Below are 19166 nucleotides of genomic sequence, written 5' to 3' on the forward strand. Positions count from 1 at the left end.
GTCCTGGACAAAACCTAAGTTGGCTGGCTGATGCTTGTTTAGGATGGTGGGGGATCATTTATGGGAGGAGGGCAAGTGTAGGCCATTCTTTCTAGAGTTTTCCAAAGACCTGCTTCTGGACTAAGTCTGAGCTAGTCCAGACCTTCTGAACTGCTTCTGAGTTGGCTGGCCATGCCCTCTATCACCTTCTGTTAGAAGGTTAGGCTTCTGATTTTCCTTACTATGGGATCAGAATAGGATCTCAGACTAAAAATAGCAACAGTTGAAGAAGAACTTGAAGAGCAGATTAACTCCCCAAATTCTAAGGGAATCAGATGCTCCAATCAAGGTCAGTTTGTTGAAGGTCAAGGGGGCAATTTAATGATCTCTACATTTCCTTCTTTTCTACCAGCACAGTTTTCTTGCAACCAGCCCTGATGAGCTAAGTTAGGCGAGGTGGGTGGGAGAACAGTCTGTCCCTGAGATGCCAATGTCACCATTGTCAATACTAGCTATACTAACCCGTTCTGATTAGATGGTGACCATACTTCATCAGGTAATGTAATATCATCCTGTTGGTAATATCATTGCCATTTTATAGATGAGAAAACTAAGGTTTTCCCCAAATGACAAAACTGGTGAGTGTCAGAGCAGGGATTTTAAACAAAGATCTGTCTGAAATCAAAGCTTATGTTCTACGTTACGATCCCACTCTTGGATGCCAAAGGCTGAGAAAACTGGTAAAGGACTTAAAGGAAGTGAGGCAGGACACCTAATGGGAGTAAATAACAAGGTCAAGTATGTCTCCTCCTGCCCTTTCTTGGAACTCTGGACCCAAGGCAATTCCAGATGGGTTGTTGCAGGTGATGTAGTGGGACAATGACTGGAGTGGGTCTGCTGGGGACTCTTGTGGAAGAGCCACAAGCGAATGAGTCTGTCCTGCTTTGGTGACCCCCAGGATAATCTGGAGTTCCGCCTTCATCTACGGTATGAGTTCCTGATGCTGGGGATCCAACCTGTGATTGACAAACTCCGGCAGCATGAGAATGCCATCCTGGACAAGTAAGACCCACCTGTCCCCACTGCAGTCATATAGGGACAGTGCCTCAGTTGGGGATAATCAGGACTTTCAAGGAGGCTGCCCTTCCTACTGGAAACCACCTGCCATACACAGTATCAATTCAAAATAAGTTCTATGTGGGGAAGGTGGACAACTCTCACCCCCCTGTCCCACATCCTACCTATGTCCCTGCCTGCTCTCTTGGCTGACCTGCTTTCTCATTTCCAATGTTATAGGCAGGTGGACCCAGTAGTCATCAATCATGGCAGGACTTCCCCAGGGTGGGTGGGGGAGCATTTGGAAACACATGGTGGTATTCCTTTGGCTTTCAGACTGGCTGGTTGGGGGACACTAACTGGTATTGATAGTTGGAAACCAGGAATACTAAACATCCTGCAGGGCACTCCTGCTTAGCAAGGGAATTGCTCCACTCCAAATGGAAGCCATAAAAGCCTTCATTGATAAAAGGGCACAATTAAATTCCTATGTCTTCCTTAATTCCAATTAAGTTCCTATCTGTCTCTTCTGGTTCTGTCCCATTGGTAGACTATTTTATTGCACTGAGTCTTAAAGGAGACAGGATGGGCCCTTTTGAAATGGAGCTGGAGAATGGATGGGGTAGAAAATGACAGAGCCATAAACTGGCTCCATAGGTTGACATATGGACACTATGAGAATCCTGGTGAAGGCAGAACAGTAGTCCTTGACTGGGTGATTTTATCCCAAGGGGCAGTTGGCGAAGTCTGGACACATTTTTGTTGTCACAACTTCAAAGGTGGGGGCTGCTACTGGTGTCTGGTGGGTAGAGATCAGAATTGCTGCTGAACCTTCTACATCACACAGATTGGCCTCCCACAACCAAGGCAAATCTAGCCCTGGGTATCAATAATGACAAAATTGAGAAAGGCTGATCTAAGGGGACAGGCCTCTGGGCTAGCCGCCCTGAGGAGGGGGCATGGGGTTCTATAAAGGAGGAGAGTGCTGGCCAACGACAGGTGGCTTCTTTCTGATTTTGCCTTGGCCTCACTGGAATGAAGCTTTCAGATTTAGTTCACTGGGGAGTTATAGGGGTTGACCCTCAAATAGGGACATCCTCAAAGTAATATCTACTCTCTCTATCCCCCCATCCTATCTAGGCATTTAGACTTCTTTGAGATGGTCCGGAATGAGGATGACCTGGAGCTAGCCAGGAGGTTTGACATGGTGAGAAGCCTACAGGGATGGGGCTACAGCAGTGGGGTCCCAGGTGGTCCCACAGACTCTTCTCCAGATCCCATGATATAGTAGGTCCAGTGTTGACTGGCTTCCCTGGTGAGTGGCCCTATAGCCAGGTCCTGCTTCTGGAGCCTGGCAGTGTGTTGACTCTGCAAGGCCTCACCTAGCAGGCCTTACCTACCAAGGGCATCTCCTTTGCTGGGAGATTGCAACCCCCAAAGGAAAGAGGGCCTGTTCTTACATGTGATAGTCTCAAATTCTCTCCAGGCTACTCTTCCTCTGCCTTTCAGCAATTTCCTGAGTCCTCTTTCCCCGTCACTAACCAGATCATGCTTCACAAACCAGATTGTCTTTTCATTTCAATCTCAATAACCCTGAAAATACACAATTCTGCTACTTAAATATTGTATTATAAAATCTCCACTCAAATAGAAACCTACATCTGGTGGCGCTCCAGTCACCCATCACTATCCATTTATATTGTCACGTAAACCTTAGATTTACAACAAGGAGACTGAGATTAGTTTGCCTTGTCACACAATGAGAGTAGATCTGGGATTTGAACCCAGGTTGTGTGAAACTATGCTGCGTGGTCCTTGAATTGCCTATGTCCCTGTCCCCTTCCCTTAGTTTAAATCAGTAGCTCTCAACCAGCAGTGTCTTTGCTTCCTTCTTCCCCTGTGGACATTTGCAATGCCTGGAGACAATTTTTGTTGTCACAATTGGTGTAAGAAGGTTGCCCTCCTTACATCTGGCATCTGATAGATATGGACCAAGGATGGTATGGAGCAGCCTACAGTGAACAGGACAGATTCCCATGCGGAAGAATGATCTGGTTCAAGATGCCAATAGTGCTGAAATGGAGAAATCCTGCTTCGTGTAATTAGGACAACTCCCTCCGCCTTTTCTCTGTGCCTCTCTTTTGAAGCCTGGCCAGAAGCAGGAGAAGGAACATTGTCCTGGGAAATGGGGCTCCGTGGATGGAAGTAGGTTTTTCTCCTCTCTTCTTCCATGGCTTGCCCCTCCCTGTTTACTGTGCCCTCCACTCCCTCAGGTCCACATTGACACCAAGAGTGCTTCCCAGATGTTTGAGCTGATCCACAAGAAGCTAAAGCACACTGAGGCCTACCCCTGCTTGCTGTCTGTTTTACACCACTGTCTGCAGATGCCCTGTGAGTACCCTACATGTACCACTTCCTCAGCTGGCCTGAACGTTGGCCTGGGGCAGGTTGAGACAATGTGTCAGGACTTCCCTGAGTTGGTGAGTCTGGCTGGGTCTCCCTTGGCACATGTCCCCAGGAGGCCTGGCCACAGGATGCAGGCCCTTGTCTTTCTCTCTCTCTTTGGGGTCAAGACTTCCGCTGTCACCCAGGTGAGCAGCTGGGGACTTGGGCCTGAACAACGATGTTCTGGTCTACCAGGAAGAAGCTTGATCATTGTAAAATCAAACAGAGCTGACTGTCAGCTTATGACAGGAGAGTGATCAGTCCTTTTGGGGGGCTCCAAGAAGCAGCTTTGTATTTGGGGGACTGTCACAGATCCAGACTGGGCATGCCTTTTTCGAGGGTTTTATCAACTCCTCCATCCAGGTCTTATGAGCTCCACTTAAATGCACTTTCCCCTGCCTCTCTTTGCAAGTACAGGATGTTAGCATATAAGCTTAGCAGATGCCAAGCTTTCTAAGATCCAGGAGTGCACAGTGACTGAATAAATTACATATAATCACTAATAGCCACCCCAGCATGCAATTTGAAATGAACTGTAACTGTATCACTTAGTATTTAAGCTCTTCACAAAACCACAAATTTGGAAGACTAGTATGGCCAACCAAGATGGTCAACCTGGGAAGATTCTCTACTGGTGGTGATGGTGGCATTTGTTTTTGTGGTGATGGTGGCAATGACTACAGTTTACTGTGTGCCAGTGCTGGGCCATGCATCATGCAAGGCGCTTTGGCACAGTGTCTCTAAATCTCAAAATGACTTAAGGGTGTGCATTATTGTACCTGATTTATAGTGGATGAACTTGAGGCTTGGCGATTCTGTACATAGGAAGGAATTTTTGTTTCTTTGGGGTTATGGCTTTAGATGAAACCTGTTCTACTTCTGTGAGCCAGTGACCTGGCTTTACCCTGTATTCCTGGGTGAAGGGTAAATGGAAAACTATGCCACATTGTAGTGCCTGTGTCAGTGAAGTATTGGAAAAGAAACTGGACACAGTGACCTGGACCAGGAACCTATCAGTTCTCCAAAGTTCAGTCCAGAGACCTTCACGAAAGATGTAGGAAGTACCTGAGAAACCCAAATTCTCCTCTCTCAGGTTCTGTGTGTGGTGCTCCATGGGTAATGTCAACGGGTGTCTTCCTTCAAAATGGGGCTTTGCAGACAACCTTCCACCTTTAAGCATTATGGTTTGACTCTGAGATCAGCATCATGTTGGCTGACCTCCTTTGGTTGGTCAAAGTACTTGGGATCAAGATGAGGAAGAGGGGCTTGTGGCTAGCCATGAAAAGAAAACCCATGTCCCACCAAACCATGACTACAGAGGATAGGAGTGGAACCCTGTGAGGGCAGGCATCGCACACAAACCTTTGCCTTCACAGTTCCGGGTCACCTTCATCAAGAAATCAGCCTGGATTCCATTAGCACTTCTCCAACACATTCTGACTCTCTCTCTTTCTTAGTGCATACCTGTAATGAGTTTCCATTCATCTTTCACCATAGAACAACAGCCTAGATAATCCTAAAACCTTTTCTTTTTTTAAATTTCCCTGGAGACTTCATTATTTAGCAGGTAATATTTTGGAGCAGATTTACTTTTTGAAAGGTGCTTTTTTTTAGATAACGGAAAAGACAATTTGTATTCCCAAGGTGTAGGCTATTCAGGGTGCCTACAAGGAAAAAAGACAGCCAAGAAGCACTTCAGGGAGTAGAGAAATGTATCTAGAGGATTGACACACTCATAGAAAGTCAGCTGCAGATCATCAAGAAATGGCTGCATTTGTGAATCTCCATCATCACCATCAGCATCAGTAGCATCATTGCCTCTTCCATCAGACTGGGAGCTTTCCAAGGGCGGGAGAGGGCATGTTTCATCAGCTTGTGCCCATGCCATGACGCTAGGGCAGGACCCCAGGGTGTTCCAGGGCTCAGTAAAGTTATGATGCCTATTGTCCTTGCAGACAAGCGGAACGGTGGCTACTTCCAGCAGTGGCAGCTCCTGGACCGAATCCTTCAGCAGATTGTCCTCCAGGATGAGAGGGGTGTGGACCCTGACCTGGCTCCCTTGGAGAACTTCAATGTCAAGAACATTGTCAACATGTGAGCAGTGGCCAGCTCTCACCTGTCTTCCTCCTCCTTTCTCTCTCCTCTCTCTCTCGTAAACCAGATGCCTCCAAATGCACCTTAAGGAACATGCCCAGTATAGAATTCTCTGATATGATAGAAATGTTCCATATCTTCCCTGTTCAAACCTGGCTGCTGAGCACTTGACATGTGGATAGTGTAACTGAGGAGCTGAATTTAAAATTTTATTTCATTTAAATTCAGATAGCCATATAACGTGGCTAGGGACTATCATATCAAACAACACAAGTTTATAGGGAATGTAGTCAGCTTTTTTTCTTCTCATTTTTAAAATTTCATTTCATTTCAGTATAACAGAATTCATTGTTTATGCACCACACCCAGTGCTCCATGCAATATGTTCCCTCCATAATACCCACCACCAGGCTCACCCAACCTCCCACCCCGCCACCCCTTCAAAACCCTCAGATTGTTTTTTAGAGTCCATAGTATCTCATGGTTCATCTCCCCCTCCAATTTCGCTCAACTCCCTTCTCCTCTCCATCTCCCCATGTCCTCTGTGTTACTTCTTATGCTCCACAAATAAGTGAAACCATATGATAATTGACTCTCTGCTTTACTTATTTCACTCAGCATAATCTGTTCCAGTCCCGTCCATGTTGATACAAAAGTGGGGTATTCATCCTTTCTGATGGAGGCATAATACTCCATAGTGTATATGGACCACATCTTCCTTATCCATTCGTCCATTGAAGGGCATCTTGGTTCTTTCCACAGTTTGGCGACCATGGCCATTACTGCCATGAACATTGGGGTACAGATGGCCCTTCTTTTCACTCCATCTGTATCTTTGGGGTAAATACCCAGGAGTGCAATTGCAGGATCATAGGGAAGCTCTATTTTTAATTTCTTAAGGAATCTCCACACTGTTCTCCAAAGAGGCTGCACCAACTTGCATTCCCACCAACAGTGTAAGAGGGTTCCCCTTTCTCCACATCCTCTCCAACACATGTTGTTTCCTGTGTTGCTAATTTTGGCCATTCTAACTGGTGTAAAGTGGTATCTCAATGTGGTTTTGATTTGAATCTCCCTGATGGCTAGTGATGATGAGCATTTTTTCATGTGTCTGATAGCCATTTGTATGTCTTCATTGGAGAAGTGTCTGCTCATGTCTTCTGCCCATTTTTTGACATGATTATCTGTTTTGTGTGTGTTGAGTTTGAGAAGTTCTTTATAGATCCTGGATATAAACCTTTTGTCTGTACTGTCATTGTAGTCAGCTTTTTAAAAAAAAAAAATATTGTTTGAGAGAAAGAGAGATCATGAGAGAGCACAAACTTGGGTAGGGAGGAGAGCCAGAGGAAGAAGCAGACTTCCCACTGAGCAGGGAGCCTGATGTGGGGCTTGATCCCAGGACCCTTGCCTGACCTGAGCCAAAGGCAGATACTTAACCAGCTGAGCCACCCAGGTGCCCCTGTACTCAGCTTTTAATGATTCATTGCATGGGGTGGATAGAGGAAGATTTTAAACTTATTAACAATGGTCTGTGAGATAACCAATCCTCCAGTTTGCTTTTGCATGACCCATGAGCTAAGGATAGGTTTTACATTTTAAAGTGTTTTTAAAAACAAATGAGAATATGTGACAGAGACTGTACCTGCTATATGAAACCTAAAATATTTATTCTAACCCTTTAGGGAAAGTTTGCCGATCACTGAAATAGAGCATGGCAATTTAACTAAGGCTGTTGGATAAGGATGTCAGAGCCTAAGGTCTTCTGGCTTATCTTTGACCCGGTGTACTGAGAAACACAGAACCAAGTTTAAAGTCACGTCAAGTAGTAATCAGATGTTATGCTAACATACTAATTTTTAATTTTAAACTTTTACTTGACTTTATTTTTTTAAGTTTTTAATTTCCAGTTAGTTAACATATAGCGTTATTTTAGTTTCAGGCGTGTAATGTCGTGATTCAACACTGCATATATCACCCCGAGCTCATCATGACAAGTGCCTTCCTTAATCCCCGTCATCTGCTTCATCCATCCCTCTGCCCCCTCCCCTCTGGGAACCATCAGTTTGTCCTCTATAGTTAAGAGTCAGTTTCTTGATTTGTCTCTTTCTCTTTTTTTCCCTTTTCTCGTTTGATTTGTTTCTTAAATTCCATCTATCTGTGAAATCATACAGGTTTGTCTTTTTCTGACTGATTTGTTTTACTTAGCATGATACTCTCTGGCTCTGTCCATGTCATTGCAAATGGCAAGATTTCATCCTTTTTAATGGCTGCATAATATTCCACCATTTTTAATGCACCACATCTTCTTATCCAATAACCAATTGATGGACACTTGGGCTTCTTTCAAATCTTGGATTTTTCAAATAATGTTGCTGTTAGTGGAAGTCTGATCCAGTTGCCCTTTAAGACGATAAATTGACTCTCAATTTGGTCACATACCAAAGCCAAGTAGATAATGATTTTTGAACTATTCATGCTATTGTTTTCATTTTACAAGTAGTTAGGTATTGATGTGGTTAATCCTACCTGGTATGCTGGACAAGTGCAAATAGAAAAGTAATCAAAATGCAACTTTATTTCTGATTTTTATTTTTGTTTTCTACCAATTCTTTGCACTATTTAGTGGGGAAGCTTTTCCTCTGTCCTCAGATCCAATGAAGTTTTTGCTTCTTCTTGCACAATGGAAGTCCTAAGATCATTTTAAACAGTCTCAAATCTGAAACTACTAGAACTAGTCCCAGATGTGAACTATGTGAATTCTAGATTAGATTTAGCCTTCACTCTCTCTCTTCCCTGGACTGGAGCTGGAAGTTGTAGTGGGAAGGGCATGTGTAATGATTGGCTTTCTTTCTCTGTTCTGTTTTTCTTCTAACCCATTGTACACACATACCCCCTTCTATTAGCTAACCAGTTTTTTTTTTTAAAGATTTTATTTATTTGTTTGACAGAGAGAGATTACAAGTAGGCAGAGAGGCAGGCAGAGAGAGAGAGGAGGAATCAGGCTCCCTGCTGAGCAGAGAGCCCGATGCGGGACTCGATCCCAGGACCCTGAGATCATGACCTGAGCCGAAGGCAGCAGCTTAACCCACTGAGCCACCCAGGCGCCCCAGGCTAACCAGTTTTTAACCCCTATCACAGTGCAGGGGAAGGAAGGAGAAGAAGAAAAGATCTTACTTGATCAGGTAACTTAGTATAGAGTCTTCCTATTCTCTGGCCTTGGCGCATGGGTGAAGACATGAATTATTTCTGGGATCTTCTGAAGCTCTTTGGCACATGCATCTTACTATAAAACCCTGGCCACTGACCATTTAAGACCTTTTTATCCCTTGGGACTGGGTGGTACCATCCCTTCCATCAGCCCCTGATTCACTAGCAATCTAGTACACAATGGCACAATGTTCAAGTGTCCACTTCTCTGCTAGGTGGACATCTTAAACAGGACTTAAAATGGCATCAGCCCAATTTCTCCATGATGCTTGCATGAGAAATCCTCATGCAATCTCTGTGCCAACAAAGTCTAAGAGTGCTGGATATCCCAGCAGAGCACCACTCTCTTGGTGTTAATGTTTCTTCACTCTTTGGATCTGCCTGGCCCCAAGTTGGACCCCAGTCCACCAAGCCTCCTTCCCAACATCAGGGAATGTGGGTCAGAACTCTCTGAATTGGGTTCAACAAAGACAGTGTATGATGGTAAAAGAGGTAGGATCTCCAAGAAGGACAGCAATGGCTCTCTCCAAAGACTCTCTTAACAAATTATGTTCCCTTCCATACTCTGTCCCCTCTTTATATCTTTCATCTGATTGAGGAGACCAAAATTCATGGATCTAACTCTGCCATGTTTTTAGAGTTACAAAAAACAAAAACCTGATTATTTGGGTCTCATTTGGGATTTCATTTCTATTACACTGTGATGTCTAGATAATAGTTTAATCCCCATTACAAGAGTTGGGCATGAATGAAGACTTCCTGTGACTTAGATACATCCCCTCTTTACCCTCAACATATTCATTCTGTGGTGCTGGAATGGGTGACTTCTCTTACTCTTATACATTGGTCTTTGGAAGCCCGTACCATGGTAGGGCTAACATTTTGATCTCTTTCAATGCAAAAACTTATTTTTACAAAGGTGTACAAGTCATCAGACAACTAAAAGAAGCCCGAGATTTAGTCCTAGTTCTACCATTAGTTAAGCTATTGTCTTCATCTCTGCTCTCAAGAGCTTCAACTATATCAGAAGGGGTTGGATCATAAGTTATTTGAGGGTCTTTTCAGTTTTCACAGTCCACAGAGAGACACATGAGAACTGGGCAGACCTGGGGACCTGAAGAGACATCTGGAGAGTCAAAAATCCTAGCCCCCTTGATGTGGCTGGACTGGGATTGGAGATCATGGAACTGATGTGGGGAATAGGGGGATAATATATCTTTTGGGAAGTAATAAGCCAACAATCAACAGACCCTTCCCTGTGTTCCCCACCAGGCTCATCAATGAGAATGAGGTGAAACAATGGCGAGACCAGGCAGAGAAGTTCCGGAAAGGTAAGGGGCTCTGCCTCAAACCACTGCATGCTCTGCACAACCCCTCCCGTGCCCAGCCCAGGACCCATTAGAGGTAGACCCACGCATATTCAATTGTCTCTTCCCATTTTCTCTCCTGTCCTACTCCCATTCCAGAACACATGGAGCTGGTGAGCAAGCTGGAGAGGAAGGAGCGAGAATGTGAGACAAAAACATTAGAGAAGGAAGAGATGATGCGGACACTGAACAAGATGAAGGACAAGCTGGCTCGAGAGTCCCAGGAGCTGCGCCAGGCTCGAGGACAAGTGGCAGAGCTGGTAGCCCAACTCAGTGAAATCTCAGTACGTAGATACCCTCCTCTCAGCTGAGACCTTCAAGATGAGGTGGGAAGAACAGGTATGGGGAAGCGCTGAGGACCTCAAGATGAAGGAGAATTTAGAGGAGCAGCTCAGGCCAGGATAGAGAGGACCTCTGAGTCTGTAAGGGTTGCTACGTTTGTGTTAATTAGGGAAAAAAAAAACAAACCAATACTGCAATACTGTTTTCCTTGGGTGACACTGTCCCAGGAAGCACACCTGGCAAAGCAGAGTGCAAGTGTGGTTTTGTGCCCCCTCCCTATGTAGCTGTATGCCCTTGTGGAGGTGGTAGCATACATAACCATATGTAGCGCTCCTGCTGTTGCATTGTGATAACTATGACTTTGTCCAGTGTTATGTATGTGTGTTTTACCTATGTATATGTGTCTGTGGTTGTGTCTCTGTATATTGGATATTTGGGATACAGAGAGGAAATGGGGGGATAAAATGCATGGGAGAGGTGAGAGCAGGATTGGGGTTCTAGTATAGATGAGTAAGAATAAGGAAAGGAATAGTGTGGTGCGGACTTGAAAGGTATCCTTCCTTGATGGCTTTGTCTTTTTGATTTTTCCATCTTCCCACAGACAGGACCAGTATCTTCCCCGCCTCCCCCTGGGGGCCCACTTACCTTGTCTTCCTCAATGACAACCAGTGACCTGCCTCCACCTCCGCCCCCTCTCCCATTTGCCTGCTGTCCCCCACCTCCACCACCACCTCTTCCACCTGGTGGGCCTCCCACTCCTCCTGGTGCCCCACCGTGCTTCAGCATTGGCCTGCCTCTCCCTCCAGACCCCTTCCCCAGCAGTGATATCCCACTCAGGAAGAAGTGTGTCCCCCAGCCTTCCCATCCACTGAAGTCCTTCAACTGGGTCAAGCTAAATGAGGTAAGTAACAAAGAAAAGATCAGTAGATCCATTCTCCCATAGCCAGTGACAATCAGCCCACAGACTGCCTGCCCACTGTTTGTAGATCTCTCGTTCTGGGTTCCTTCTTTGGGTAGGGGGAAGGAAAGGCACAGTAGATGCAGAAGATGGGATTGCTCATTCCAGACAGCTCACTGTCCATTGGGAAGAACATCTATGCTGGGAGAAGATAGCTTGGCATGTGCTAAGGGTCATTTTGGAAAAGCCACCTGCAGACAGAATGTGTACATGATGAGGTTTAATACGGTTATGTTGATACCAGAGCATGGGCCAAACAGAGTCACTTTTTGGACAATACAATGGCTGGGCTAGAGTTTTAAGAATATGGTCTATTTGAGGAAAAGAGTGGAAGATATAGGCAAATAACTTGGGCCAAGGTCTAGAGATGGTAAAGATCAGGCTGGTGTGTTCAAAGGACTGAAATGAGAGGCCTTGGCAGGGGACAGGACAGTACCCTTGCCATGAAGAGTTTCATGTCAAGATGTAGCCATTCTGGCATCCTCCCAGTGGGAAGTAGACACACTGGGTACTTTTCTAGACTGCTCAGTAGTGAGAGGCCTTCATGTATATTATCTATTCTAATAATCACCAATCCCAGGTCCATATGTGGGTGTTGGTTCCTCTGTCGGACTCTCACAAACATGGAGTAGATTTGCCCTGGGTTACATTAGGCTCCTAGTAATGTAAGTCCAGTTCTAGCCTGGGTCGAGCCCTACCTCTGGTTCTGTACTAAATCCTATTAGGACCTGTGACTTTGTCCTTGAGCTGTAATACATACATGGTAACTGCGTTCAGTTAGCTGACCCATACACACACTTCAGTGGCCATGCAGACATCATTTTGGAGCTTGGACTAAGGGATGCCCTCAAACCTTTTGTATGAACCTCTTGGTCTGACTCTTGGGGAATTCATAACTGTACCATTCTATGCAAGCTTAAAGGAGTTCAGAAAGAGACTTAAGTGAGAAGAGATGTGGAATTGTGAAATATATGGGCAGCTAGCTATGTGTTAGCTGCCTCTCCTAATGTAGACCAGCTAGCCAGTCAGTCTGAGGGCTTCTTTTTGTAAAGATTTGTTGCTGGAGGTCATAATGGATAATAATAAAAGGTGAGGCAAAGCATTGCCTTGTGATAGTTTTGAATCTTGCAAATTAAGGATTTTGTTCAAGGAAACACCTAGAGATCCTAGACAGGGATGGAAGGGGAGGTTCTAAACTCCAACTAAACCAGGTTTGGCTCTAATTAACTGGGCAACCTGCGTAAATCACTCACCTTTTACCTCGGTTTGCTTATCTATGATATTTCTAAGATTCCTCTTACCTCTGGTTTTATAATTGAGGTGGAAAGACAAAGCATGAATATAATCCATAGTTATGGGTCTCTGATAACATCTCCAATCTAAGTTGGTAAAATTTTAGAGCCACCTGTTAGCAGAATTTTGAAGTCACATGGTTGACATTTGTGACAACTGTACTGCACAGCTGTACCCTGTGGATCCTTATCCTTGGTCATGAGGCAAGTGGACAAACCACTCTGCAGTACCAAAGGGCACAGGCTATGTGAAAATTTTCATTGTTCATAATCAGAAATAATAGATATACCTCTTTGTGGTAAAAAAAAATAATAATCTCCTATACTTACAATGTATAACTTAAAGGTTTTTGTTTTATTTTTGCTTTCTTAAAAAAAAAGCTTAAAATCTTTTATTATAGTTGACACAATGTTACGTTAGTTTCGGGCATACACATAGTGATTTTATGACTCTATATGTTTTGCTATGGTATGGTATTTCTATTTCTATTTTTTTGAGACCTCTTTATACTGTCTTCCACAGTGGCTACACTAGTTTGCATTCCTGCCAACAGCACATAAGGCTTCTCTTTTCTCCATATCCTTATCAACACTTGTTGTTTCTTGCCTTTTTGATTTTAGCCATTCTGACGGGTGTGAGGTGGTAGTGGTTTTAATTTGTATTTTCCTGATGATGAGTGATGTTGAGAGTCTTTTCATGTATCTGTTGGCCATCTCTATGTCTCTTTTGGAAAAGTGTCTATTTAGGTCCCCTGCCCATTTTTAATTGGATTATTTGACCTTTTTTTGGTGTTGAGTTGTGTAAGTTCTTTATCTGTTTTAGGTGTTTAGCCTTTACTGAATATACCATTTGCAGATATCACCTCTCATTCAGTAAGTTGCCTTTTTGAATAGTTTAAAAATTTTTAAAGGTAATGAAAAGTTGATTAGACCCCCTCAACAATTAAGGAAAATAGACAAGGCAACTAATATTTTTGCAACATTTTCATCAAATGGAGCTATGGCTAGGGTTTTCTCTGGGGTCCAGTAATAATAAAATCTATATAAATTCCTCAGGAACCCAAAGCAGGCCAGAGTATCATTCCTGGACTGGAAAATACAGGTGTGATGGAATGGGGGAGTAGGGTGGGCACTCACAGGAGTTGTAGACATTGCTCAGCAGAAGGGAGTGGAGGGGACTGAATAATATTTGTGGACCTGTTAGCCCACTCCCAAGCTTTTAATCATGTTACCAGGAGTTATTTAAGCACTTGGTCTTCAGGTTCCTGATCTACAAAATGGGGGGAATTATGACACCCACATCAAATGATTATTGTGAGGATTAATTGACATATGAAGTACTTGGAATGGTGACTGACTCAGGAATTCATAATAGTATTAGGCGAGTTATTAGTGGCACAACCATGCACGCCTTAAGTATGTTATCTCACCTAATCCTTCAACTCACTAAGCAAGCATTGCTGAGACTGCTTCCTTTTGTGCGAAACGAGAAGAAAATGATACCCTTCTACTTGCCAATGGTCCCAAGTAGTCATGAGGCTGGGAGTGCAAGCTCACTTGCTCAGTTTTGACCCCAAATGCTCAGTGAGAGAAACACAAAGAAAAAGGGTTTTGGAGAAAGATTTCCCTGGCGTATAAAGGGTATGTCTAGAGGAACCGAAGCCCCAGGGATTTAAACAGGAGTTGATGAGGTTTTGGCCAGAGTGATGCAAATTTAAAGCCAGGGATCATTCTACACAGTGGGCCATCAGGGCGCCTCAGTGAAGCATAGGACGTGGAGAATACTAGGAAATGGGTTATGGCTCCAGAGCTCGGCTTCACCTCCGCCTCCGCGAGGGGCTGTGTAGGGGGATGGGGTGGCATTTGGCAAGGAGGGTGGGAGAGCTGGGCACTCAGTCTGTTCTCCCCGGGGAAAGTCTCCCTGCTGTTGTCCATCCAGCTCTTGCATTCCAGCTCTGTCTTAGCCCCTCCTCAGCGGGAGCAAAGAACAGCAGCAAGCTTTACCTGTGTGGGCTTTCCCATGGAGCTCACTTCCACTTCAGGCCTGGCCTCTGATGGGGACCACTGAGAGCTTTCCCTTCCCTGCTTTCCTGATTCAGTTTCCCTTCCCATCTTCTCTCTGTCTCCCATCTACTCCATTCCAGGGGCCTGGCTCCTTTCCCCAGTCCCCTTCCCTTACTCCACGCATGCTCCTGTGCATACACACACACACACACACACACACACACACACACACACACACTGGTTGTTTCTGCCATGAAAAGAATGTGTCTGTGTTGGGTTTGGCCAGTTGCCTGTATCCCTTGCTGCTCTAAGCTTCCCAGCCCGGCATTCCACAAGAGGGTCCCTGGCCTTAGGAAGGCCACAGGAATGTCCCCACACCCCCCTGCTCTGGCCTAGCCTCCCCTTTCCAGAGTTTAAGAAAATAAAAGTGAGTGAAAGGTATGTTTTGCTCTCTAAGCCTTGCTGAGGGGGAGATGGAGGGAGAAGGGGGTAGTGGCCTTAGGAAGGTTCCCCAGCTGCCCCCCAGGCAGAGGAAGGTGGGAGATTCCATTTTAAAGGACAGCAAAGCTCAGGATGGGGCAAATACTCCTAGGAGGACAGAAGTGAGCACCCTGGGAGGGGCTGAGCTTTGGCCTCTGAGCCATTGTTGGGGTGCTGTAAGACCACTGGGATGTTCTCAGCTTTGCTGATGGAGCCTCTCCCCAGTGTGGGGGTTCAGTGCCAAGGTCCCACACAGAGGTGGGGCAGTGCTTAGGTGGGAAGAGCTGGGAATGTGAACCCTTGGATGCATTCCAACCATGAGGGATAGGCCACTTTCCCTGGGTCTGACCAACAGGAAGCTGTGGCAGTCTCGCTGGCCTGAGCAGTCACTCCAAGGATCAGGATGTCCCAGCCTTTGGCATTTCCCACTTTCTGACAATTTGTCATTCCCACTTTCTGGGAATCTGGGAAAGTGGGAGGAAGACCCTCTGGGAGAGAAAATGACCATCTCAGATATGGGAAATCTAGTGCACATTGAGGATTTGAAGATCTCAGATATGTGCGAGCATTGTCTCTTGTGGTGACTCTAGCCAACCCTGACCTATAGGGAGTGTGCCCCAGGAGCACTGGTTTGGTTTGGTTTTTCTGGAAGGAGTTTCATGCCATCATTCATATTGACCTACCCATCACTCCTGCCTTCTGTTTGATTTCTGGAACACATGTCTGTATGGCCCCAGGAGAAAGGAAGGACAAGGAGGTTGACTCTGGCCTCTGCCCTGGAACAGAGTATTGAAGGTTTGGGGGAGACGAATGGACTCCCTTTCTGAAGGTCTGAAAGCCTATTATAGTTTGTGCAGCTGGGAGCAGGCGGAGATAGAGAGACATTGGACCACTCCATCGTGAAGGAGTTGGGTCAAACGCTGGGTCTTGTCCTTCCTGAATCTTAGGCACGTGTCCCTGGCACCGTATGGAATGAGATTGATGACATGCAGGTATTTCGGATTCTGGACCTAGAGGACTTTGAAAAAATGTTTTCAGCTTATCAGAGGCACCAGGTAAGACCCTTCCCCACGCCCATCTTCTTGGGTCTTGACTTCTAGTTTTGACTTCACTTATGCCCCTTGAACCCAACCCTCAACCTCTCTTCTTTCCCTCCCTTCCTCCCATGTATACTGAATGATTTTATTCCTTATTAGGTACCATGCTTTACTAAGCATAGGGATTGGAATTAGAGACATGCAGTGCAGCAGGGGAAATATCCTGCTGTATTATAGTTCCGGCACACAGTTGTGTGTATTTATACACTGAGGGATGAGATAACATTTTGTCCATTTCTCTTTCATCTTGGAGCCCTGGAGATGGAGTCACAGCCCTGACTACTGTTGAACCCTGTTCTCTCTTTGACCCCAGGGTCTGGAGACTACATCTAGCAGAAATGATCAATTTCAAACTGCTCTCTCCACCATAGCCTACCAGCACCCCTGCAAGTCAGTTAGCTGAGGATGTCCATGTTTCCAGGAAGGTGGAGCTGCTCCAGGTCATGTTGTGGGGTTGAGGTTGGGTCTGGGCCTGGGCAGGCTGGGAAAGCCCTGAGCTTTGCTCTGCAGACTGTGCTTACAGATGGCTGGCCTGTCAGCTGGCTCTTCCGACCACAGTAGGGGGAGTGGGAGTGTGGCAGAATGCAGGGCACTCCCGAGGCAGTGCGGTGCGGATTGCCAAATGTGCTGATTCTAACTCCTTATCCTCGCATGAATGTGAGTCAGGAGGTGAGTCGGGCCGGCCGAGGAATCCGCACTGTAGCTAGCACATCTGGGGGCCCTCCCCCGCCAAGTCCAGTTTGGGCATTCCCAGCCTTGAGGCTTTAGAGTGAGCTCTGAGGGTTGTTTCCTCTCCACACTGTGCCACTTTCTCTGGTCCCCTCAGCTGAGCCCAGGGTGCCAGCTCTGAGGACACCCCAGGTGATTGTGAGTGGGGTCTGTGACTTCCTGGGCCCTGAGTAGCAGCTGCTTGTTGTGGCTGGGCCCCCCTCTGCATTCTGACAAGTTTAGACCTGTGGACAGTCCCTTCTGAGGGACAGAGCTGGGGCAGGGCTCTGATCCTGACTTGGCATTCTAGAAAAGCGAGATGGTTGTTATTTAAGTTAAAAGTAGGTGATCAAGGTATTTGATTCTTTACCCTCATTCCAGGCAATATTTTTTAGCCTCTGCCCACATCAGGCTGGCATGGCAACCAGCAGCATCTGTGGTCTAACAGGAGTGGAAAGGGGTTCTTCTTGAGTCCTTGGTGCTCCTGTGCCCCGGTGCTCCCAAGTGGGAAGGAGGGGGCGTGTACAAGGGGTGCATCAGGCATAGTCAATCACACAGCTCCTCCTGGTTGGAGAGTCTTGGGCAGTGTTCCAGGCCAGCCCACCCAGTGTCTGGGCTCCAAGGTGAGGCTACGATGGGGAGCAGTGGGGAAAGAGGTCTATGGGGTTTAGAACAAACTGGGTTTAGGGCCTTTTGGTTTAGTGACTGGAGAAAAATCAATGTGGAAAGTCCCGTTGAGTCCCCTGTCTCCTTTCTTAATCCCCTACTGAGGGTCTGGGCTCACCCAGACTATTGTCACTTGGTGGGTCACCCAGACTCAGGCTGACTTCACAGCAGCAGAGCTGGAAAGATCCCAGAGGCTGTGTGGCCCTGGTCCCTGGTGGCCGCCTCTCCCTATTTTGGGTCCCAGGTTGCATGTTTTGGTGGGGAGGGAAAGGTCCCATGAGCTATGGTCTTCCCACTGTGTCCTATGCAGCTCCTGAGTTAGTGACTTCAACTCCATTAGGGCCCAAAAGGGAGAACTGGGTGTGGGCCCTGCCTCCTTAGTTCCCTTGGAAACCAAAAGACAAAGGGAAGGGGTGAAACTCAGGGACACCTGCTTTCCTCTGCCTCAATGAATGCAACTTCTGCATGCTTCTGGTCCCTTCTGGTTATATCTCCTCTTCTGTTTAGAAAGGTGAAGTCATCCAGCAGCAGAGAAATGCTCTCTGCCCTCTGAGCATTTTCCCAACAGAGAAGAAAGGAAGAATAACAACCAAGGCCTGGTGTTGGGAAGCTTGGGGGCCTGGCCTGCCCCAGCTGGGGAGTGGTGGTCCCACTGGGCCCAGGACAGGCAGGGGACCTGCCTGCTCCCCACTTTGTGGCTTCTCTGGGAGTTTATGTCCACTAGAAGCACCTTCTGTCCAGGGTAATTGCTAGTCTCCATTTCCAACCATGCAGGTCTCATTGGGATGGGTTGGACAGAGTCAATGCTCAGAGATCCCCATGTCTCTCCTACTGTCCCTGGGGTCCCTGAAACTCTTGGCTAACGTTGTGCATGTTTAATTCTCTGTTGGCTGTGGCTGCTACCTGCCTAGGAGCTGATAACTAATCCTTCTCAGCAGGTGAGTCACTCTTGGGGCTCTGGACACTCTAACTTCTAACCACTGTCCTGGGCTGCTGCCCTGTACTTGTCAAAAGAGAGGGCTTATTCATTCTGCCTTCTACCTTTATGACCCATCCCTATAAGCAACACAGGAAAGGGTTCCCAAAGAGAAAGCAGAAATGTAGGGGTGGGAAGTAATTCAAAAAGACCCCTACCAGCAATGGAGGTGATTGTCTACTGTAGTAAGGAGAAAGATTCCAGGTCTGTTGTCTTACCTACCTGGCCCAAGGCAAAGCCGTCCTGTAAGACTGCATAGGTTGGGCACTGCATAATCCCAAGGGCACAATTTATAAGGATAATGATGTGAGTGGCAGCCTCACATCATTGTGCAATATAGAGCATGTGCTTGGAGGGACCTCTCAGGGTAAAAACTAGTTTCCTATCTGCCTCTTTGAGGGCCCAAGAGAAGAGAGGGTGTCTGATTTTTGGGGAATCTGCTGCTGGAACCCCAGTGGAGAGAATTCTTCATGGAACTCTGTCTCAGTTTCCCCACTTCTGAACTTGTGGATGCCCTCTAATCTAGGCACATTGAGCTGTGCCTGAAGTCTCCAG

General features: G+C 46.2%; 1 protein-coding gene across 4 annotated transcripts in view; it reads left to right on the plus strand.

Annotated features, from left to right (window-relative positions):
- Nucleotides 1-19166, plus strand: part of DAAM2 (dishevelled associated activator of morphogenesis 2) — a 118113-nt gene that overhangs the window by 77233 nt on the left and 21714 nt on the right. For 3 of the 4 annotated variants that reach the window (XM_032339829.1, XM_032339832.1, XM_032339830.1), the window contains exons 8-16: nt 938-1041; nt 2176-2242; nt 3309-3426; nt 5436-5574; nt 10054-10112; nt 10248-10432; nt 11032-11331; nt 16112-16219; nt 18547-18573. In XM_032339829.1, the coding sequence (XP_032195720.1) occupies nt 938-1041; nt 2176-2242; nt 3309-3426; nt 5436-5574; nt 10054-10112; nt 10248-10432; nt 11032-11331; nt 16112-16219; nt 18547-18573 (1107 nt within the window). The remainder of the gene's footprint in view (nt 1-937; nt 1042-2175; nt 2243-3308; nt 3427-5435; nt 5575-10053; nt 10113-10247; nt 10433-11031; nt 11332-16111; nt 16220-18546; nt 18574-19166) is intronic. The other variant, XM_032339833.1, reaches the window with a different exon arrangement.

This window comes from Mustela erminea, chromosome 4, assembly GCF_009829155.1.
Source record: "Mustela erminea isolate mMusErm1 chromosome 4, mMusErm1.Pri, whole genome shotgun sequence".
Lineage (NCBI taxonomy): Eukaryota > Metazoa > Chordata > Mammalia > Carnivora > Mustelidae > Mustela > Mustela erminea.